The sequence below is a fragment of the Epinephelus lanceolatus genome, chromosome 12, assembly GCF_041903045.1.
Source record: "Epinephelus lanceolatus isolate andai-2023 chromosome 12, ASM4190304v1, whole genome shotgun sequence".
NCBI lineage: Eukaryota > Metazoa > Chordata > Actinopteri > Perciformes > Serranidae > Epinephelus > Epinephelus lanceolatus.
Genome location: NC_135745.1, coordinates 35,507,541 through 35,530,946, shown reverse-complemented (window position 1 = coordinate 35,530,946; position 23,406 = coordinate 35,507,541). Strand labels below are relative to the sequence as shown.

The following is a 23,406-nucleotide window of genomic DNA, read 5'->3' as shown; positions in this document are numbered from 1 at the left end:
CCATACAGTATCTTTCAAAATAAAAGCACTACAGGGCATCAGTGGCTTAGTGGTAGAGCAGGCGCCCCATGTACAAGGCTGTTGCCGCAGCGGCCTGAGTTCGGCTCCAGCCTGTGGCCCTTTGCTGCATGTCACTCCCTCTCTCTCTCTCCCCCTTTCACGCTTGTCTGTCCAATCAAATAAAGGCTAAAAATGCCCCCAAAAATATCTTTAAAAAACAAAAAATAAATAAATAAAAGTACTATGTCAGTACAACAATGCAAATTGACTTTTTTTCCCCCTCCAACAACTAACGCACGTGGTTAGGTAAGGAACACTAACAGGGTTCGGCTTTATGATCTTACAGGGTGCGAACACCGCTCTCCCGGTGTGAAGGTTGGTGTTTGTTGAACCCATCCACCACATCTCCAACTCACTCTACTTGGACTTTCACCACCTTAACTTTCATTCTTGTCCCACCATGTTTCCCCCAGATGCCACCAAGAGCATTTAAACCATAACGGTGACTGGCCGTGTAACATGCCGACGTTAAAAGACGGCTTTTTTCATCATTTCTTCACTGCCCAAGTGCCGGATTTCGACAACATTGTAGTGGACTGGGTTGATAACATTTGATCATAAAGTTGTTGGCCTGACAAAACATCAAGCTGGCAGTGAAAACAAGCTGAAAGGTTAACTATTACTTTGTTTTTTTAAAACACAAACAAACGTTTTTGAACTGTGTGGCATAAAATTGCAATTATCTTAAATTTAACAAGGAAATCACACAAGAGTGAAATAAAAAGATACATTAAAAGACCTTCCTGTAAAATATTTCAAACTCCCCACCCTTCAGCAAAAACAAAAATAGAATATCCTCTACCTTTTTCTAAGGACCCTCCCCTTATAGTAATTTTCACACAGTCCCTTAGTTCCTAATGTTTGTTATCAGCCAGGGACAATGATGGAGTCCAGAAATTCAGCTTTTTTTCCTTAACAAAGTCTCATTATCTTGTATTTTAAGAATATACTAGAATATATAAAAATATATTCATCTGTCAAAAACTGAACCAAATCATAATAAAAAAGAGACTGTCTTGCAATAGGATCACTCAAGCCACAATACAGTCAACAGTGATTTAAAACAAGTGTGAGCCAGGGATGTAAAAATGGAGAGCCCCTTCCCTACTTCCTACTGCCCTACTTCCGGCCTCCTTGCTTTGACCACATTCATCTTCAAACTCAGCCTTCACTTAGATCTCAGCTACACACCTGCAAAGTTTCATGACTGCATCTTGTATGGTCGGGACGCTAAAGGTGACAAAATCTTTCTGCGGACATGTAATGAAAAGTACTCAAAATGTAGTTCTTGCTACATTTGATGTCTCCAGATCACATTGTGCCACAATGACACACACACAGACTCACAAGGTGAAAACAATACCAGCTGTCCTGACACTGGCACCACTGGCAAAGAAAATTCCACGCCTGGTCAAGGACAGGTTATTGATAACAAATTCAACTGTTATCACTTTGTCGTTGACCATCTTCTCATATGAGATAAGGTGCGTTTATCAGGACCCAAGTATCTCCCCAAAATACATCTGGAGGAAACAGTCTGGTAGAACACCAAAGGTAAAACTGGTCAAACTGGTGAGAACTCTCCACATTTATGCACGTCCCTGTCACGACCCTTCTGTGACTTGTGGTGTCCTCTTTCTGCATTAGGCCACATTTCACAGACAGCTCACCACAGACTGGCGCAGCAGCTTGCGTGGTGCCTTCAGGCAAATGTGACAATGACTAAGATGTGTAAAACTCAACATGTTTTTGTGTGAGAACGGCGAGTCACTTAACATGGGCTGTGATTTCATCATCCACCGGGAACACAACCTGATACTTTGGGGAACTAAAGTTAATATTTGACCATTTTCCCCAGCTGAGATGTGATCTGAGGTTTGCAGACTTGAACAAACAGAAGGTCATACGAAAATAAAACAATATATTCACTGTCAGGGCTCAGCTAAGAATTAATGTGTTAATTTGATGACTTTTTGCGTAATCATATGGTGATGATATGGTCATGTTGTTACCATTTAAAGCAAATTTTATATAAAAACAATGTAAAGAAAGAAGTGAGCCATTTAATTTTTAGTTTTGCGTGTATATAATCTTGACTCAAAGTGTACTTATTAGTTTTACCCAGAGCTTTCGATTGCGTTTAGCCTAAATATGGAAATACAATCACGCCATAGCAAGTGGTTTTAGATAACTAAGTGGGTTAAGATTATTTCCAAAGCTGAAAATAAATGTTCAAGTATGTGGCTTGGCATGATATTAATAAATATTGAGGAAATATTCTCACTAATATTATGATTACATATTGTCAAACTTTGTGAAAAATAAATACAAATATGATTTCAACTGAAAACTGAAGCTACTGTAATTTGACTTTTTGGTCTTACTTGTGTTTGTATACATCAGGTTGAGGGACCCTTCCCTTCTCAGGTCCTCCAGGTGTAATAAAAGTCCGGTCTCCTGAACTGTTCAGTGTTAGTGTTGCCACAGCAAGCTTGAAGCAGAGCCTGCTCTTCCTCCTCATCTTCATCTGCTGGTCTGGAGCTGCTCCTGCTCCTAAGTCCATCAGGTGGCGCTGTACATCCACTGAAAGGCAAAGGAGAGGGTAGCTCAGGAGGATCGTTTTGTGATGTAATACAGTGTTTTCAGTGTGTCAGTGATGCAGTTATAATTACCAGTCACAGTAGTGAGGACACTTTTGTCATCCTGATTTTTTTTTTTTTTAAAAAAAGGCAATCCAAACAAAACACAAAAGTTTCAAGAGCACAGCATTGGATGTATTCACAGTGAATACCAATACCAGTAAATGCCAAAGGAGGACAATGCAGTTGTGTTTCAGTGTTTCATGCATGATACACTCTGTTAAACAAGTATTACTACAAATATTTTATTGCTGACTTCCCCTGACAAGCTTCCTGCTCACTAGTTTGAATCCAGGGCATAACATTGCCGGAGGGCCGCAGGCTGATGAGAAACATGTTTGCAGTTGTGGTTAATTTCTGCCTCTAATGATTCACAACAAAACACAACAAGATACCCTGCAACAACATTCTTGTCCAGAGCCTGCTGCAGAGCTCTGGTGGGGACACCTTCTGTCTGTAGAAGTAGGTTCAAAGACGTGTTCAGCTGCTTCCCACAGTCCCATATGGTGCAGCATGGTATTTTAGCCCGCGGCCCAAAGACGGTCATCATAAGAAGCGCCAGCCAGTGTATCAGCAGATGATCCTGGGAAGAATTTCTACAATGTCTCCTCATCTTTATCCACGGAAACCCCAAAAGCAGACCTGTTCATTCATGCCTCCCTACAGCACCATCTTTGCTTGAAGTTATCTAAAGGTTGAAGCAAGCTTAATGCCACGAGGTCAGTGGGTGTCTTGAGGAATAAAGCCTGAGGCGACGTCTTCATGCTCATTGGCCCTGAGGTCATTTCAGGTTGCTTTGCACCCACAGGAGGTATCCAATAGGGACAGTGCTTTCCCAACTACATCAGTTTCCCTGCCAGCTGATACCATCAACTCACAATGCTTGCATGTAGGCACAGTAATCTTATGAAATGAACTAGAACAAGAATGTTTTCTTTGCATGTTGCATCACCTCTGAGAGCTGGGAAACTGAAAACACTTGTCCCCTTGGAGGGAAAGCTCACTGCAAACCCATGTGACATTATTCTGAGCAATCATAAGCATTTCTACCCTGGTGGAAGTCTATTCTCTGGGATGACAATGTCCACACACACAGGGAATGTTGGGAATCATATGCTACGGCCTTCACGACCACATCTCAACCCAGCTGAACACCTATGAACAATTCTGGACCCATGTGTTAAACAGCACTCTCCATCACCAAATCATCAAAACACCAAATGAGGAAATGTCTCTCAGGAAAATGGTGTTCGTCCCTACAGCAGTGAAGCTGTTACGGAGGCTTGCTGTGTCCTAACACCTCATTTAGACACTTTATGTTGTTTTTCCCTTTAAAATGTCGACCATCTGCACTGCCCTACAAAGCCAAGAAGCAGTAACATTACATACTGAGTCAAAATGGACATTTTAGCTTTGCTTTGTGACATTTATTTTACCATATACAATATTATTGTGCCATGTATGTGTATAGCTATATTGTTTACTGTACATTCAGATGAACATTTGTAACATTAAAGCTACAAAACAATGTAAAAGCTATACACTTAAACACAAGCTAGCATGGCAGCTGGGATAGCCACAGCTAGCTTTAGCTAAAGCTATATTCTCCTACTCCTCCTAGCTGTTCTCTGTAACTGAAAAATCAATTTTATTCAACCCCTGTTTTCATAATTATGTAAGGCAGAAGCTAAATACAACCATGAAAAAAGTAATAGCAGTTAACATTAATTTACATGTACTCCTGCTAAAAGTTTACAAGCCTAGCCTAGCTGAGGTTAGCATATCTGCCATCTCAAAAGCCCCTTCAAGTTTTGAAGGTTCTTTTCCTACATCCTATAGAGCAGGGGTGTCAAACTCATTTTAGTTCATACTGTAGGCCACATACAGGCCAATTTGGTCGCAAGTGGGCCAGACCAGTAAAACCATTGCAAAATTACCTGTAAATAACAAAGTCTTCAAATGTTTCCCTCACTTGAAGTGTAAAGAAGTAGCGTTACAAGTAGCTTACACTCTGAAAACATTCACAGTTACTGAACAAAAGCTGCACAGCCTGAAATGAAGGTGGAAGGATGAAAGAAAAATAAGTGCTACTTCAACAATATGTCTGATTTTCAGCTAACTCACCCTCAAAGTATGGCTTTGATGTGGGGCAGAAGTAGCTCAGTCCATGGGGACTCGGCTTGGGAACAGGTACATCTTGCTAGTACTGGGTTGGACCCCTTTTGCCTTCAGAACTGTCTTAATTCTTGGTGGCACAGATTCAACAAGAAACATTCCTCAGAGATTTTGGTCCATACTGACATGATGACATCACACATTCGCTGCAGATTTGTCAGCTGCACATCCATGAAGTGAATCTCCTGTTCCACCACATCCCAAAGGTGCTCTATTGGACTGAGATCTGGTGACTGTGGAGGCCATTGGAGTACAGTGAACTCATTGTCATGTTCAAGAAACCAGTTTGAGATGATGTGAGCTTTGTGACATGGTGTGTTATCCTGCTGGAAGTATCCATCAGAAGATGGGTACACTGTGGTCATAAAGGGATGGACACGCTCAGCAACAATACTCAGGTAGGCTGTGGTGTTTAAACCATGCTCAGTTGGTACTAAGAAAATCTCCCCCACACTATTACACCACCAGCAGCAGCCTGAACCGTTGATACAAGGCAGGATGGATCCATGCTTTCATGAAATCCAGACTCATCAGACCAGGCAACGTTTTTCCAATCTTCTATTGTCCAGTTTTGGTGAGCCTGTGTGAACTGTAGCCTCAGTTTCCTGTTGTTAGCTGACAGGAGTGGCACCTGGTGTGGTCTTCTGCTGCTGTAGCCCATCTGCTTCAAGGTTGGATGTGTTGTTGCTTCAGAGATGGTCTTCTGCAGACCTTGGTTGTAACCAGTGGTTATTTGAGTTACTGTTGCCTTTCTATCATCTTGAACCAGTCTGGTCATTCTCCTCTGACCTCTGGCATCAACAAGGCATTTTCACCCAGAAAACTGCCGCTCACTGGATATTTTCTCTTTTTGAGACCATCCTCTGTAAACCTTAGAGATGGTTGTGCATGAAAGACCAGCCCGTTTGGCACCAACAACCATGCCAAGTTCAAAGTCACTTAAATCACCTGTTTTTCTCATTCTTATGCTCAGTTTGAACTCCAGCAGGTCATCTTCACCATGTCTACATGCCTAAATGCATTGTGTCGCTACCATGTGATTAGCTATGGAGCAGTTGAACAGGTGCACCTAATTAAGTGTCCATGACACACTAGGAACACTAGGCAAATATATCAGAACAATAAAGTGTGGTGATTATGCTATTAATAAACCAAAGCATCTTATTTATGATGCACACTCAATAATCAAGTATGCTACAGAGAAGAAGTGGAACAGACCTCTGCATTGTTATGGCGATTATTATGGATTCATTCTACACATAATTTGCTCACGTGGGCATCCAGGGCAAAACTGGTCTGAACCAGGCGATATTTCTTGCTGGGATTACATAACCTCTCCCATTAAAACCAGTACACTCAGGCAGTATCTTAATTCTCCCACACGGTGGCGCCTTGCACTAAGAACTACCTGTGTGTTTTGTACATTTTGTCCCACATGGTCGAGTCCGTCTCCCACAAGGAAAACACGTGATCCCAAAGGCCTCCATCACATCATCATTCACACTTTCCTGTTTTTGTGTTAATTGTATCTCCTCGGATTGAATCTGTGAGGATGAGGATGCACACACACACACAAACACACAGAGAGGAGTGCATGGGCACGCACTCACTGAGAAACACGCGGCCCAGCTCCTGCTAGAGGGCGGTGCGGCTCCGTGTGCAGCCTGTCCAATGATCGGGCTGCATGTGCCTTCAATCAGCCTTGGAGTAAACACACTAGCGTCCCTCCGACCAATCAAAGACGCGACGTCCCAGTTCCTGCTCTTATAAATGTGCACGGATCCCGGAGTCTCGGTACCGGAGAATGAGAGAGCCACTAGCGAAACATCTCACAAGAAGACATTGGACCTGCCAGTCCTTTAGTTTTTATTTCAATTTCCTCGTTCATCCAGGTAATTATAACTCTTATTCCTGACTTTTTTAACTTGATCTTAGTGAGGAAGGAGCTCAGCTGACTGTACCAGACTTTTCATTGTTTCAGACTTGAGACAATGAACTCTTATTTTAATGGGCTTTAATCTCACTGCAGTGGCTCCAGCTTTTAATTTAGTCTCTTACATGTATGAGTCTTGTGCTGAAATAAGGCGTAAGGTTATAGATAGTAAGTGATGGATCACAACGAGGAAGCCCATGATGTAATATTGCCTCACTGCGTGGCAGAAACTATTGTAACCATGGCTACAACAGGCGTAACGGCAACAGGGTGTACAGTAAACGATAGGTTTTTGCCCAATTTGTGTGCTTGTTGCTTTGTATTGTGGTTTCCTTTGAGAGCAGTCAGCCTGCCTCGTTAGATCCAGTCTTAATAGTCATGCACATGCGGTGCCAAGCGGCTTCTCCCTTTGTTTCCAAACTGGAGAGGGGTGGAAAAGACTGGAGATGTGGCTTCTTTTACATCCTCAGCGCGTTTTTGCATCCCTTCTCCTTTCTGGAAGAAAAAAACAATGGTGCTGTTTTTGTGTCCTCCTATGCGTCCCTCACCCCCCTCCCCAAACCCTGTTACGCAACATGTGATCCAGAGCGCACCGAGGTCTCATACCTGCTCTCCTCTCCTCTGCTCCTCTTATCCTCAGGTGTGTTATAGTAGGAAATAAGATGGCCACGTCCGCCAGCGCCACATTGAGTAAAGCTGTGAAGCAGCAGTACATGGAGCTCCCTCAGGGCGATAAAGTCCAAGCCATGTATATTTGGATTGATGGAACCGGAGAAGGGCTCCGCTGCAAAACCAGGACGCTGGATTTCGAGCCCAAAAGCATCGAAGGTAAGCAGCCTCCACAATCTGCACTCATAATAATCAACCCTTAAACCTTTGCAGTGTGTTTAATCTAGCAGCCCTTCTCCTCCTCTTGCAGATCTACCTGAGTGGAACTTTGATGGCTCCAGTACCTACCAGTCTGAAGGCTCCAACAGCGACATGTATCTGATTCCTGCCGCCATGTTCCGGGATCCATTCCGCAAAGACCCCAACAAGCTGGTGCTGTGTGAAGTGCTCAAGTACAACCGCAAACCTGCAGGTAACAAAGCTCAGACTCTGCACATCTTATCTTGGAATGATTTGCATTAATGTAACAGACATGGCAACTAATTTAAACTCTGCAAAATAAATATAATATGACAGAAAACCAAAAAATAAAATAGAATGTTACAGTTATAGGAGTATGCTGAATTAACTTGAGTTAGATTTGATTGGTCTGACAGTGCAGGGTGGGCGGGACATTACTTTATAGGGAGACTGGTGTGGGTTATGCCCAAGAAAAAATGTAGTCGCTATCACTTTATCTTAATATGCTGAATAAAACAAACATTTAATCTGACTTGAACGAGGCCACCCACTGTGGTTCCCATCAAACTATTTAAATGTTGAAAGACTAAACCTCCTTGATTTCCTTGTAGGGAGAAAAATATGGCACACAGTTGCATGCAAGCACAAATTAACATTGTGCACTCATTTTTTATGTGCACACTGATGCATGCATTTAGAAGTTGAAGCTTGTATGTTTCGAAGTGATGGATGCATCAGTAAAGCAACTTGTAACCTAGCATTCATATAGTTTACAGTGTTGTCTTGAGGGGACATCCCACACTTTCATAGCCCTAAAGCAACCCTTCATGTTGGATTCTAAATTACTGCTCCTATAATTTTTCTTGCTGTTGAGATGACACTGAAGGTGCATTGCAAAACCAGCCCTCGTAACCTGATTTGACTTCTCTTGCAGAAACCAACCTCCGAATCACATGCAATAAGGTGATGACCATGGTGGATGACCAGCATCCCTGGTTTGGCATGGAGCAGGAGTACACCATCCTGGGCACAGACGGACACCCCTTTGGCTGGCCATCTAACGGTTTCCCCGGGCCACAAGGTAAGCAGCTAGTTTGAAGTTTTCCTGCACAGAAACATGAATACATGTCCAGATGGTTCGTTTAATAATCAACGTATTTATAGGTCCATACTACTGTGGCGTGGGAGCTGACAAAGCCTATGGCAGAGATATAGTGGAGGCCCATTACAGAGCTTGTCTGTATGCTGGAGTTGAGATCTGTGGTACAAACGCAGAAGTGATGCCTGCTCAGGTAACGACAAAATCCTAATCCATGTTTGGACTCTACAGATGGTTTGATGGTGTAATCAGTCAGTTAAATATGTAATGTTTTTGTGTTTTCAGTGGGAGTTCCAGGTTGGACCTTGTGAAGGGATTAACATGGGTGATCATCTCTGGGTGGCGCGCTTCATCTTGCACCGGGTCTGTGAAGATTTTGGCGTTGTTGCCTCGTTTGACCCCAAGCCAATCCCTGGCAACTGGAACGGTGCTGGCTGCCATACAAACTTTAGCACAAAAGAGATGAGGGAAGACGGTGGATTAAAGTGAGTGTCAGAGGCATCATGGAGGTTGAATTGACTGATAATGTGGTGTTTTTCCATGAATGATTTTTAAAGTTTTCTGACAAGAATGGTGTCGTTTCTGCTTTCAGAGCTATTGAAGATTCCATCGAGAAGCTTGGGAAGAGGCACAGCTATCACATCCGTGCCTATGACCCCAAAGGGGGGCTCGACAACGCCCGCCGTCTCACCGGCCACCACGAAACCTCAAACATCAACGAATTCTCCGCAGGCGTGGCCAACCGTGGCGCCAGCATCCGCATTCCTCGTAACGTGGGCCAGGACAAGAAGGGCTACTTCGAGGACCGCCGCCCGTCGGCCAACTGCGACCCGTATGCTGTGACCGAGGCCCTGATCCGCACCTGTTTGCTGGGCGAGGAGGGAGATGAACCTACGGATTACTAAATCCACAACTCAATGACTGACTCCCACTGCCCTCCTGACTTTATCTTTTCTTTAAACTAGTACTGTGTTTTTTTTTTTTTTTTCTCTCTCTCTCTCCCATTGAGATGATTTTTAACCTGCATTTTAATGGCTTAAAGTTGGCTGGTCAACTTAAACATGACAAGGTAATGATATCCTTGGTAGTTATACGCTGGTAATGGCAGGGTACGTCTTTCCCCTCATCTTTAGAAGGGATCTGCTTTTGTAACACTGTTTTATAGCCCATGTCATCTCTTTCCCTTTCTGTCTGTCGTTGACTGAAATGAACTAAAAGCACACATGGACACTGAAGAGTAGAGCTGCTAAGGCTGGACAGCATGTGTAACTTAATAAATCTTGACTAGTTCATGTACTGTTAATATATGTTGACCTGCCTTTTCAAGTATCCAGTCTTCAATGTTACTAATTCTTTGATTTTATGAAGTGTCTATTTTTTAAATGGCAAATGTTTGATGTCTCCAGATTTTGACACACTGGGTCAACTTGTATGGTACACTTTGTAGATGTCTGTACCCAGATGTTTGTTGTTCAAATGTGGTGGATTTGTCCATAATGCCATTTGTAGATTTCCTCAAGGAGTTTTATCCTTTTGTTAACTGCGATATTGTAATGCACCTGATTTGGTAAAACATCACGTTTACTGGACCAAGTGTTTTTTATTGATACATTTAAAACTTTTATTTTTATCACAACATGGCTGTACGACTCTTGACTTCAAGACTTAAAAGGTGTACTTTTGGGAAATGGGCTTATTTGCTTTCTTGCCAAGAGTTAGGAAATATCGCTACCACTCTGAGCGATAAATAACATTACAGCTGGCAGCCAGTTAGCTTAGTTTGGCATAAAGAGGGAAAACGGCACCTTAAAGTTTGCTGAACATGCTGGTAAACCAGTTTTGTTACCTTTAGGCAGAGCCAGGCGAGCTGTTTCCCTTTGCTTCTAGTCTCTAGGCTAAGCTAACTGAAAGACTGGGTGATTCATAGAAATTGAGATCAACACTCAGGAGTCTGGAGCTCAAAGCTGTCTCAACACATTAATTGATAATGATGGAGCAGACATCCCATAAAAATGGTGCTAATTTCCACAACTACTTCGTCTGAAGACTCTTGTGAACACTAATTAATTCATCAACAGGACTTCCTAGTTGGCCGCAGGAACAGTTCAAGCTGCTCTCCAGTCTAAAATATAAACGCTCACATTTGTAAAAGCTGTTAAAACAGTTGGTGACTTTTACTGACAGCAGTAAACATTTAGAAAAAAAAAAACAAAACAGCAAAGTGAATTGAAATGCACCTCGAGGTAACTCTAGTAGAGGCTCTCTGGCCATGTTTGCTTTTGCCAAATGTTCTGATGTTTCAGTCTGGCTGATATCTTGGCAGCAGCTCAACGGCAGCTTTGTTCTGGTGGGTTTTTAGGAGCCTGTGGGAAGTAACTGGAAACTGGTGTACTCACGAGACAGTTATTATATTCCTTGACTGCAACAACAGCCTGTAGACAGTATTCCCAGAAGTGCTGTGTCATAAACTACACAGCACCTGGCTGTTGTGGCTGGGAAGTCAACTCGTTTGGATCCTGTTATTAACTAAAAAAACAAACCAGACAAGCAGGCTGGCAAGGCAGAAATACACTTTACTAGGGTATAACTTAGTTCAGCTGTGTGGGACTTCTGGATGTTGAGTGAATTTCTACCAAAAGGGAAGGATATATTTCTTAGTTGCATTTTTGACATTAAAATCCAAATACAGACAAAGTGTAACTGTTTTCTAACTAACTCAGCATATTTATAGTGCCTGCACATGACATCTGTGACTGAGCTTTGCAGCCTGTTGAGAACATATCTGCCTATTCAGCAGTATTTTAGTCTAAGCTGTCCTCGGGAAAAACTTTGGAGTCAGACCTTTTATGGATATAAACATAAGGTGAAGAAGTTCTTTGTTTCTTCAGCGACTGAACAGAGAGACGCTTCAACCAAACGTCTTCGCAGGAACCACACAACATCCTCATTTCACAGGACATAAACATTTACTTCTAATGTCCTCTCCCGACTCGGGGGAAGGACAACAAAAGTTTGCTCCGAGACCTTTCCCCTACATCCCGCTGGCCCTCACAACAGCACGTGAGTCTGCTCAGTGATTGGCTTTGCCAGGAACAAGTTAACCAATCATAAAGTCGAGGGCAGGTTCATTCGTTTTTCAGGGGAAGTTGGCTGGCCTGGAGCCAACACATGTACTCAAACTTTGTTTTGGTTGTTTTTTTTCTAGGCTGAATCTGAAACCCCATCACCTCTTTAGCTTTGTTTTGAGTCTGCCTTTGCAGTTTCCTAGAATTTCTGTCAGGTTTTCAAGTAAAAAGTTTCACAGCTTAAAAAGTATCAGGAAACAGCAAGGTTTTAAGACTTTACATGGAATAAAGAGAATTCCAAGTCAATCAGCAACTACAACAGGGAAATACTCTCTATCCATTCTTCTATTTCTGCCTACATTCATGCAGAAGCTGTTGGGTGGTACAGCAGGAGAGTAGTGGAGAAAATGCAGTTCAACACCCTCCCACACACATGCACTAATTCTTACCATGCACCAAAACAAAAACAAAACAGAGTGAAATCCAAACCTCCATCCACTGACTGCTGCACACAATTGCAGGGGAATTAAACTGGCCCACACACTGCATTGCAGCCCATTACACCCAGTGAAACTTCCTACATTCCCAGAGGCAAACAGGGACACAATATCCTTTTCCCAACCTACCCAGCCATCCCACCTGTGCCAATTTTTTTTATCCCTTTGACCATGTGGATATCTTCAACATTACCAAAAGGCCACTAACCTCAATCACCTCCTCCAACCATTTATGTGCTCGACAGAACACCGTATGGATCTGCTCTTATTCAATACTAGAGTGTTAAATGCCGTCACAGGATGTGGGGAGTTTATCACCTCGCCACGATCTGTGAAAAGCACCTAATAGCATTCAGTCACCGTCTCAGCTTCCTTCCACTTCCTCGCTCCGAAGCTCAATTAGGGGGGCTTCGATTTGCATGCAGAATCCAAACCGCCCTCTGCCTGGGAAGCTCAAACGATGGGGAGACACTGGACAAAGGATGGAGAGGGATGCTGCCCTGTTGCTATGACAACCACCGGAATGTACAGGCTGGATCGTGGTGGTTCTTGTGTGGAGTGGGAGAAGAAAAAAAAACACGTTATGTAAGGAGGGGGAAAAAAACACATGAAATGGAGCTGCACAATAAACCCCCCTGGCTTACGTCAACGTTAAGATACTAGTCAGTTAGCATGCACTCACACTGTGGCGCCGGGCTGTGCAAATACCCTCCAACTTTTTACAGTTTTTACAAGCTATAAAAATAATGACTGATGTTTCACTGATCTGAAGTAATAACAGCACATGGACCTCCAAGAGACACATCACATGCACGGAGCATCTATCATCGTGGCAGTGCATGTACAGTGAGACTCTCCTCACTTGTGCTCTGTTGTTGTGTAACACATCATACTAGTTCAAACCAGTACTGGCTCTTCCTTCTACAGTGTGCAACACAGGAAGGGAACTCTGCATTAAAGCAGCAAAAGGATGAAGGGATGATGAAATGTGCAAAGCAGCTCAGAAATGAAAAGTGCGCGTGTTGTTCAGTGCAAAATACTGCATAAGGAAACTGCAAGATATGGAGAGGAAATGTCAGCGGAGGACAAAGTTGTCTCAGGGCTCATTTCTTGGCAAGAAGCATGAATAATCCTATTAAGGACAGACAGAGACAGTGGGATGAGTTTGAACATTATCTGAAGGGGGTTTGAATGATTTTAAACAACAGTGACACACATGTTGCTGATTATATGATTTCATCAATAACCTCATCTTGTTTTCTGAGAACAGCCTTTCTTGCAGATCCCTCTCCCAGACATGCACGAAACAGTCACTCTCACATGCATTTACACTCAGGAGGAAGCTGATCACACGTGCTCACACGAGCTCTTGGAACACATGTGCCTAAATGGCGCTGTCTGCAGCGGCAGAGAATAACAAGCTGCTGCATGTTTACTTGGTGCGGTCACACACTCACACGGTTTGGTGTTTTTACACGGACAGATGTTGTGCCACAGCTAGAGGTCTCCTGATTGGCTGAGCTCTCTGGTGTGATTGGGCTAATGCGAGATCCCCCTTCAGCTACTCAGGCTTACCTGCGCCGTGATTGGTTACGCTATTACGTATGACACAGTGACACAGTTTTGACTGTACTGCTGCAGCGCAGGCACAGTTGTCTGCCTTTGTTTCTGCCAGACAGCAGCATAGTCAGAGCAGAGGAGCATGTTGTTTATTTTGCAGTGTAGCAGGGTAAATAGTTTTATAGGAAACAAAGATCGTGTCTGAAATGTTTACAGCCTGTTTCTCCAAGTAACAACGCTGTGAATGTGGAGTAAACAACAGACATCTGCTCAGTAATTTGTAAACCACAGTAATTTCCACAATTAAGGCATTAAGGATTATAATGGCCAAGTGGAGAAAGGTGGTGCCATACCTGACCTACTTTCTGCATTTAATTTCTTTGCATGAGTTAACTCTCGCTTGTACAAGCATCCAGCATTGCTAAGAAGCTTTTTTGTGCTACATTTCTGCCTTAAAGATTCTTAATTCGCTCTCATGCATTACTCCTGGGAGGAAAACAAATAGAGAATTTATAATCAACTAAGCTTTTGACATTTTAGTTCACAAACTGTTCCAGTCACACACAGCTCTGCTCAGTTTCAGCAGAGTTCAAACAGTCCACACTTCCATGACTTGAATAGTTGGCAGGGTGAATGGCCAGATGCCAGAACCCTTGTGACGCTAAACTCACAAGGAGAAGTGCTCCCCTCCCCCGAAACCCTCCTGCTGATTTATCTGCAGGGGTTGTCCCTTCTTTAACACACAAAACAAAGGATGACCTATACACCCCCACAAGTCCACTTTCTGTGTAATTTTCCATTTCCTAATGAGGCACGCGAATCACATGCATGTCCTAACAGAAGAAAAGCTTGTGCTCGTATGCTCTGTCCTTATATCGGTCCAGTGAAACTCTATCAAATTCAGAAAGTGATATAATATGAAAGAGACACTGGATCACTGCAGCAGCCGACAGTATAAAGACAGAAAATATGAAAATGCACAAAACAATTTAAAGATTTACAATGAAAGATTGTCCTAAAAAACTATGTATAGGCTCATATAGAGGTAATCCCTCTCAATAATCCCTTATGACCCACTAGAAGAGTGTGGCAGTGTGTTTTCTGCAGAGACCTTGCCCTCTGCCTGTACATATTTGTACATATTTACTTCTTAATCTCTGTGCTCGGGACGTTTATGGGCGTGTAGCTGCACAGCACTCAGGTGCGGTCGGGGCTTTATAAAAAGTGTAAGTGACTGTAAGCAGCATGTGCCATGCATCTTGGGTGATCTGATCGCATGTGGAAAGCTCCAACTCTGTCTGATCACACCTGGTATTAAAATACGTCTCCACATGTGTCTTGATTGACCACATGACCACTGACCATATTTCACTTCCTCGCTCTGTATGCAAATAAAAACGTACACAATTTCTGTTTGCAAAAATAAAACGTGTTGTTGTTTTGAACTGGCAGGAGGTTTATTGTGCTGTACACTTACTGGCGACAGAGCTAACTGTTAGGCAGGATTTATACATGTGCATCAGCTCTATGCAGAGCCTACACCATAGCCTACGCATGTGGCCTATGCTGTTGTGAGCATTTATACTTGTTCCGTGGTGTGTCTGTGTCCTTCTGCAGTTACACCTCCAAAACACTGGTTGGCAGTCGGGTTTCTGTGAAGTGCTGTAAAATGAATTAAAGCACACATTAAACACACATTAAACATGGCTTAATAGAGACAATTTCAAACACAAGTACACAAATCAGCTTCACTATAACTCGCAGCATTCACAGACAAAGCACTTGTCTTTTGCTGGACACATTTTCTCCACAAATACAACATGCTAATATGATTAGCACAAGCCTATGGCATTTTCCATTGTATAAATTAGCCTAGCGGCTAGCAGACTTTTCCTCTACTCATATGAAGCCAGGGACAACAGCAGCATTTCAGCTCCATTACAACTCACAAGGTTCACTGACAAAACAACTGTCGCATACTTTACACGTTTTCCAAACAAATACAACATGCTAACGTTATTAGCACAAGCCTAGTGACGAGTGGAGACTTCCTTCACTCATATGAAGCCAGGATAAATCCTTGAAGGATAAATGACGCTGAAGACTTAAAATGCTATTTTGTGGAGACTTTATTGTCTTCACAAATTATTGTTTCTTATCTGTGAAATTTAAGTAAATAAAAGCTTTGTTTCCACTGCGGGAAATGGTTTCAGCTTACAAAAATAGACAGGAGGTCTGCATCGCCGTGATGTGTAGTTATATTTCTAGAGAGGTGCATGTCAGGCTACGGTGTAGGGTAGCCTACAGCATAGGCTCTACGTCGATGCAAAGCCTACGCCATATGTGCAGCGTTGATTCAACGCAGAAGTATAAATCCCACATTAGCATCACACTAACATCACCTAACAATTATTAAGGGGTTTAACGACAGAGTTGAACCGTTTCAGCATCAGTGTGATTTTCTTTGGACCATTTAACATCTGCTGCTGTTAGCTTGTGCTAACCGGGCAGACACTGAACTTACCATTCACTGGGAAAAGAGCGGCTCCAGCGACAGTCCTTCAGCGTTGCTTCTACTAGCAGGGAGTCTATAAGCAAGGACATCAGTGCTTACAAACGGTAACCGACAGTCCCGCCTAGTGTACCTTTAAAATAAAATACAAATATATCCCGGATTCAATCACATAAAAGCTGAAGTCTGATCACATATGATTAAGAAGATTTATGTATTTTCTATTAAAAAAAGTTAATAAACAATCTTGTAAAACTTTGTAAAATTAAGCTTTCTTTGTTTCATACACAAAAATAAAAGGTGTATATACCAATCAAGTATAAAACAATGTAGTAATGTAAGTATTTATTTATGAGTATAAGATGAGAGCATGATGGGGTTTTCAGCAGGAGAAAGTCATGTTTATGCAGCAGCGAGCCAACAGCTGCCTCTCATATGGCAGCTATTATAGTAAGCCTGTTTGCTTAAAAGATTGACCCACAAACAGGTCAACGTTCTGGGTTAACTTCAGCAGTAAATGGACACTTCTGCCAAACAGACGTGTAATGAGCAACACCACCTTCACATGAGTCAGCCATAAATTCCTGAATGCCAGAAGCTCCCTTCCTCACACCCACTCTCAGTGTTAGTCACAGCAGTACACACCTTTTCTAAGTAAAAAGTTGAATGACATTGACGATCTACCACTTATGCAACATTCATAGTGTTTAGTGCGTCATGTAAAGTTTACTCAATTACCCTCAGGCTTACTAACAATTAACAGGAGGAGTCACTATATCTTACTGCAACAACAATCAGAGATTAAAGGGCCCTCTGACTCCACTGCTCTGCAGAGAAACACTCCAACGTCAGGGAAGGGCAGAGGTCAAAGGTCCTTCACTTGAATAAAAGCATCAATACATCAATGTAAAAAAACTCCATTATAAATAAAAGCCCTGCTTTCAAAATCCTACTTAAGAGAATACTTCATCCACAAAATGTATAATCCAAGTCTCATTTATCCAGCCGTATGCTCCACTCCCAACCTGTCAAATACAGCGTGATGTCAGTAACGTCAGGGTTAGACACAGACGCAAAGAGGCACTTTCACAGCGTAAACCTGTAAACCCCAATCTATCCATGACACAAAATCATAATGTAAAGTCGACACAAATGCCCCAGCTTGTCAAAATGACAAAAAATTGTATGTTCACTTGACACAAAAACTCATTCCTCGTGAGATTGACATAATTTTTTTGTGTTAAGTCAACAATTTTTGAGTTTTGAGTTCATTTGGTTAAAATTTGCAAGGCCTGAATAGCTGAAGGTACATAAAACGCCCAGTCCCTTTTACAAGCCTGGTGTGGCTACACATTTTGACAAATAAACACCTGTCTAAATTAGACGCCTTTTCTAGTTGCCAAGCAGATTATTTTTTTATAGAAGTTCTTTAGATATATACAAAACCGGGTTGTTGGCTACCTCAAATTTTGTGTCCATTCCTCAGTTACCCTGTAAATTATTCATATTCCTTTAGTCCATAAGGGTCCTCAGATCAAAAGAATCAAAAGGGTTTTTCATTAAAGCTAGTCCAAGTTGTGAATATTGTTTGTTGGAGCTAAATCAATTAATGATTTATAATTAATATATTATCTGAAACCTAACTTTTAAACAAGTAATATTCATACTGGTTTAAATAAACAATTTGATTGTATTTCCCATCTTTGCTGAGCAACAGTTTTGTGTGACAGATATTAAAGGCCTGTCCCAAATATAGGCCTGTTGATTCCAGTGATCTGGGCAAATAATATCATGCGCTATTAATTGAAGTTTTACAGTATGCTCTCTTTAAGGCCAGACTCCAATGCCACAATGCACGTGTTTGGGAAGTACTGAGCATACGACTGGATAAATGAGACTTGGATTATACTGCACGAGTTTAATATAGTTTTGCTGTTGTTAAATGTGATCCCCAATCTATTAATAGATCAATACGTTCGTGATTTTATATAGAGGCATGCGAGAAACACAAAGTTTTCTTCATGAATTCAGGGTAACAGAGCATGACCTAATGATATATACATGGGCATTTTGTAAGTGCAGTATCCTTTGACTTTAGTACTTTAGTGAATTATCTTATCAGTTATGACCTACAGTGTCTGAGTAAGACAGTAGACTTCATGCAAGAACGAACCGGTAAAATCTGCATGGTTGTGTGTTTTTATAGTTTATAGAAGAAACAACAGAGACATGATTTGATGCATAAACTTCTATATTTGTCAGATTTCCACACTATACATGTTGGCTATTCTCCTCAGCTCCTTCAGATTTGGGTCTGTTACCCTCAATGGACACAGTGAGGCATGTTTTAATACATGGTCTCTCCTCTTTATAATGAGGATCATTGTCAGATTGAAAAAGTTAATGGTAATTATCTATGTGTGCCTGTAATGTGAGCCTGTTATTTGCTTTAGCTCTTCCTTGATTGCTTTTTGCTGGCTGATCCTGTCTGTCAGTAGTGCAAATATGATGTAGCCTAATAATAACAATCAGGTCATGACTGTATACTGAAAAATAAATAGACACAGTATGTTTCATAAGAGAGTGTGTGGCTTAAGATTGATGGTGGAAAATGACACACCAAGGTAAGCAGGGAAAACGTTAATGCCTCGAGTGAAATATCTGAGATGTTTCAGACACAATCCAATGGTATGATAAAACAAGGTAGAGAAATAGGGTGTATGTCAGAGGTAGTAGGGTTTCTATTGTAAGCCCCGAATAGACCTGCTGCAGAAACCTGGTTGTGTGTGTGTCGCTAAAAATCAGAGACAGCTGTCGGCTTTGGCAGGAAATACCTTGACTTTCCATTTCCACTGGTCAAGATCAAAAGCTTACTGAGCATATCTGCCTTTCATGTTTCTTATTTCTCTGGATTTTGGTGGCTATAACCTACATAGGCTGCCCAAACGTCTGCCTGCACAGTCAGAGGTCTTTCCTGTCTTCTCTCTGTTCATGTTTCAGACAATCTGCCGCACTGCTGGAGCCTCCAACAAGAGCAACAAGAGCATCCATTTTTAGATGTGGCCATGTTTGTATCCAGACCAGATACGTGTTCAGTGTTGTTAATACATTTGATGTGATGACAGAACATCATAGCTATCTGTACACTGCCTCGGTGGTTTGCTACCTAACATGTTTGCATCACTTCTATTTTAATGTTTTCAAAGCTGATTTGTCCCACAGTGAGCAAAGTCTGATGAGAATTTGGGTCAATGAGAGCTATAAAGATATAAATAACAACTAAAATCGCACACACAAAGCCCACACACAGACAAAACCACAACATTAGAGTCTGATGCTATGATAACTGTGCAAACATTAGAATACTGGCCCAAATTTTTGTATTAAAATAAAGCAGATACACATACAGTACAGGCCAAAAGTTTGGACACACCTTCTCATTCAATGCATTTTCTTTATTTTCATGACTATTCACATTGTAGATTCTCACTGAAGGCATCAAAACTATGAATGAACACATGTGGAGTTATGTACTTAACAAAAAAAGGTGAAATAACTGAAAACATGTTTTATATTCTAGTTTCTTCAAAATAGCCACCCTTTGCTCTGATTACTGCTTTGCACACTCTTGGCATTCTCTCCATGAGCTTCAAGAGGTAGTCACCTGAAATGGTTTCCACTTCACAGGTGTGCCTTATCAGGGTTAATTAGTGGAATTTCTTGCTTTATCAATGGGGTTGGGACCATCAGTTGTGTTGTGCAGAAGTCAGGTTAATACACAGCCGACAGCCCTATTGGACAACTGTTAAAATTCATATTATGGCAAGAACCAATCAGCTAACTAAAGAAAAACGAGTGGCCATCATTACTTTAAGAAATGAAGGTCAGTCAGTCCGGAAAATTGCAAAAACTTTAAATGTGTCCCCAAGTGGAGTCGCAAAAACCATCAAGCGCTACAACGAAACTGGCACACATGAGGACCGACCCAGGAAAGGAAGACCAAGAGGCACCTCTGCTTCTGAGGATAAGTTCATCTGAGTCACCAGCCTCAGAAATCACAAGTTAACAGCAGCTCAGATCAGAGACCAGATGAATGCCACACAGAGTTCTAGCAGCAGACCCATCTCTAGAACAACTGTTAAGAGGAGACTGCGCGAATCAGGCCTTCATGGTCAAATAGCTGCTAGGAAACCACTGCTAAGGAGAGGCAACAAGCAGAAGAGATTTGTTTGGGCCAAGAAACACAAGGAATGGACATTAGACCAGTGGAAATCTGTGCTTTGGTCTGATGAGTCCAAATTTGAGATCTTTGGTTCCAACCGCCGTGTCTTTGTGAGACGCAGAAAAGGTGAACGGATGGATTCCACATGCCTGGTTCCCACTGTGAAGCATGGAGGAGGAGGTGTGATGGTGTCGGGGTGTTTTGCTGGTGACACTGTTGGGGATTTATTCAAAATTGAAGGCACACTGAACCAGCATGGCTACCACAGCATCCTGCAGCGACATGCCATCCCATCCGGTTTGCGTTTAGTTGGACGATCATTTATTTTTCAACAGGACAATGACCCCAAACACACCTCCAGGCTGTGTAAGGGCTATTTGACCAAGAAGGAGAGTGATGGAGTGCTGTGACAGATGACCTGGCCTCCACAGTCACCGGACCTGAACCCAATCCAGATGGTTTGGGGTGAGCTGGACCGCAGAGTGAAGGCAAAGGGGCCAACAAGTGCTAAACACCTCTGGGAACTCCTTCAAGACTGTTGGAAAACCATTTCAGGTGACTACCTCTTGAAGCTCATGGAGAGAATGCCAAGAGTGTGCAAAGCAGTAATCAGAGCAAAGGGTGGCTATTTTGAAGAAATTAGAATATAAAACATGTTTTCAGTTATTTCACCTTTTTTTGTTAAGTACATAACTCCACATGTGTTCATTCATAGTTTTGATGCCTTCAGTGAGAATCTACAATGTAAATAGTCATGAAAATAAAGAAAACACATTGAATGAGAAGGTGTGTCCAAACTTTTGGCCTGTACTGTATGTTTCTGCTTTCTACTAGGTCAAAGAAGAAGGGATGAGAAGGATTTACAATCAGAGATGTCAGCTGTTTAACATAAACTCATATTTACTGAGGTTTTGTCTAATAATCTACCAACGCTCTACTCATGTAGCATAAATAACACCTCAAAAATATGTTAAAAGCTGTGACCAAAATCACCCTCTAACCACACAGCAACCTTCAGGGCTGAAAAATGAAGCCAACGTGGAAGTGCGAAAAACTGCAGTTCCTTGAATGGCCACCAGAGGCTGGCTCCAAAAGCAAATCAATCCCCATAGACCTCCATTGTAAAATGTCCAACTTTACAGCAGAAATAAACATGATAACAGCCTGGTGCAAAAGACACTTTGGGTCTCTATAGCTAATTTACACATTCATGACAACTGTATGGAGGGTCATTTTTATATAACTCAATATAAGTATACGTATGGACAGAATTGCTGTGACGTCGCACTAACAACAGCAATCACTTCCAGGCAGACAACTGGCATTTGATTTCAGTGGTGGAGATATTTTAAACTGGCAAACTAGATCTATACCATTGTCATTTTCAGCCGTAACTGTAAGATATATAGTAAACATGGTGGTCCGACCTACCTGACGTTTCTGCTGTACTTATTTTATGTGCATTGTTGCTTTTCTAGCGTCTGTGATAAGACTAAATTACCAGCTTGGAAGCTAAGCGATGTACTTTTGTGGGCAAATGCCACAGAACAACATATTTTTACCATTTTATTTGGAATATTTTTCCCTTTTTGCCGTACAGTCTAACTGATGGAGGCAGCAGTTGACCAACAAAATTATGTTTTTGCTGATGGAGTCTGGTGGCTTTTAAATATCAGCTTTAGTTTCTGGCGTAAAGGTCTGTCTGAAAGTTATTGTAAACAACCATTGTGATTTGGTCTGTAGGCGTCTAACTGTAGCTATAGTTGTCGCTTTTTCATTTGTGTTTTCAGTTCCTAAACGTGAACTGCAGCATTTTGGTTACCTAAAATGTCATGTTCGACATTGGTTGTACTACAAGACCCTCTGATAAGTCGGATGTTTGGTTTTTCTGGTAAGTACATTTTGTTTTAATGGTTTTAAGCCTGTTTTTCCTCAGCGATAATTAGCATTAGCATGATCACAGTAACCAAGCTAGCAGCTAGCGTTAGGGTTGTCTCCCCCCTCCAGTCCAAATATGGTCACTTCTGGGTCCAAAATTCAAGATGGTGACAGCCAAAATGCCAAGTTAAGGCTTAAAAATGGGAATCCATGAACCAAAGTGTCACATTACAGAGGCACATGCATGATTTAATATAGATGCCCTTAAAAAATTCACTACTTCCTTACAATAACACATAGGCTACACTGCTCTGTTGTGAGTAGCACACTGTGATTTTGTATATTTTGCATCATCACTGACAGAGATGAGTGTCCAGCACAACTGTAAGACTCATGTATAAAACTGACACATTGCATTTTGGGATTTTTAGCAGAAAGAAGTGTACATGTCATGAACACTGTTTTTTCCTTTCATTGTGTTTTGAGATTTTAGGGCATAATAACAAAGTGGATAAATATCAGGCTCAGAATTTGAAGTAAAATAGTAAATATGGTGCAGTATGTGGTAAATAGGGAATAATTTAGTGTCAGTGATCCCTTTAAAAGTTAGATTTCTTTACACAAAAGTGCTGCAGCAGTGCTGTTGGGTGTGAGGAAGTGGGTAGATATTTACTACAGGTTGAAAATGACTCAGCTACAGTGAACTTCCTGATACTTGTATGCTGTGAACATCCAGTGCAGTACCTTTGACTCATCCTTGTGTAATATCTTCTGTACTTCCTGGTGACTCCTATTGTACTCTACTGAAGCTAATCGGCACTTTATGAGGAATAAAAGCAATCAAAATTTTACTGTAGCAACATGGAAACCAGGGAACCATCAAACACAAAGATTCTGGTAACTGATGCTGCTATTTA

The 23,406-nt window shown here is 41.8% G+C and overlaps 2 protein-coding genes across 2 annotated transcripts in view; one reads left to right on the top strand and one right to left on the bottom strand.

The window, feature by feature from the left end:
- pbx1a (pre-B-cell leukemia homeobox 1a) overlaps window positions 1–2,466 on the bottom strand; it is a 105,740-nt gene extending 103,274 nt beyond the window's left edge. The window contains exon 1 of the mRNA XM_078173359.1: window positions 2,445–2,466. The gene's annotated coding sequence lies outside the window, so the exon portion shown is untranslated. The remainder of the gene's footprint in view (window positions 1–2,444) is intronic.
- Window positions 2,467–6,628: 4,162 nt separating this feature from the next.
- Window positions 6,629–10,391, top strand: glula (glutamate-ammonia ligase (glutamine synthase) a). The gene is made up of 7 exons (XM_033637562.2): window positions 6,629–6,766; window positions 7,448–7,635; window positions 7,727–7,888; window positions 8,591–8,737; window positions 8,821–8,948; window positions 9,041–9,240; window positions 9,348–10,391. Exons 2-7 carry the CDS (start codon window positions 7,470–7,472, stop codon window positions 9,658–9,660), a joined length of 1,116 nt encoding a protein of 371 aa, XP_033493453.1. The 5' UTR covers window positions 6,629–6,766; window positions 7,448–7,469; the 3' UTR covers window positions 9,661–10,391.
- The last annotated feature ends 13,015 nt before the right edge of the window (window positions 10,392–23,406 follow it).

Bases quoted from the DNA above. Each gene is read 5' to 3' on its own strand.
- glula (XM_033637562.2), top strand. From the start codon at position 7,470: ATGGCCACGTCCGCCAGCGCCACATTGAGTAAAGCTGTGAAGCAGCAG. The intron at 7,636-7,726 runs GTAAGCAGCCTC...CTCCTCTTGCAG, and splicing joins CGAGCCCAAAAGCATCGAAG to ATCTACCTGAGTGGAACTTT. The intron at 7,889-8,590 runs GTAACAAAGCTC...CTTCTCTTGCAG, and splicing joins GTACAACCGCAAACCTGCAG to AAACCAACCTCCGAATCACA.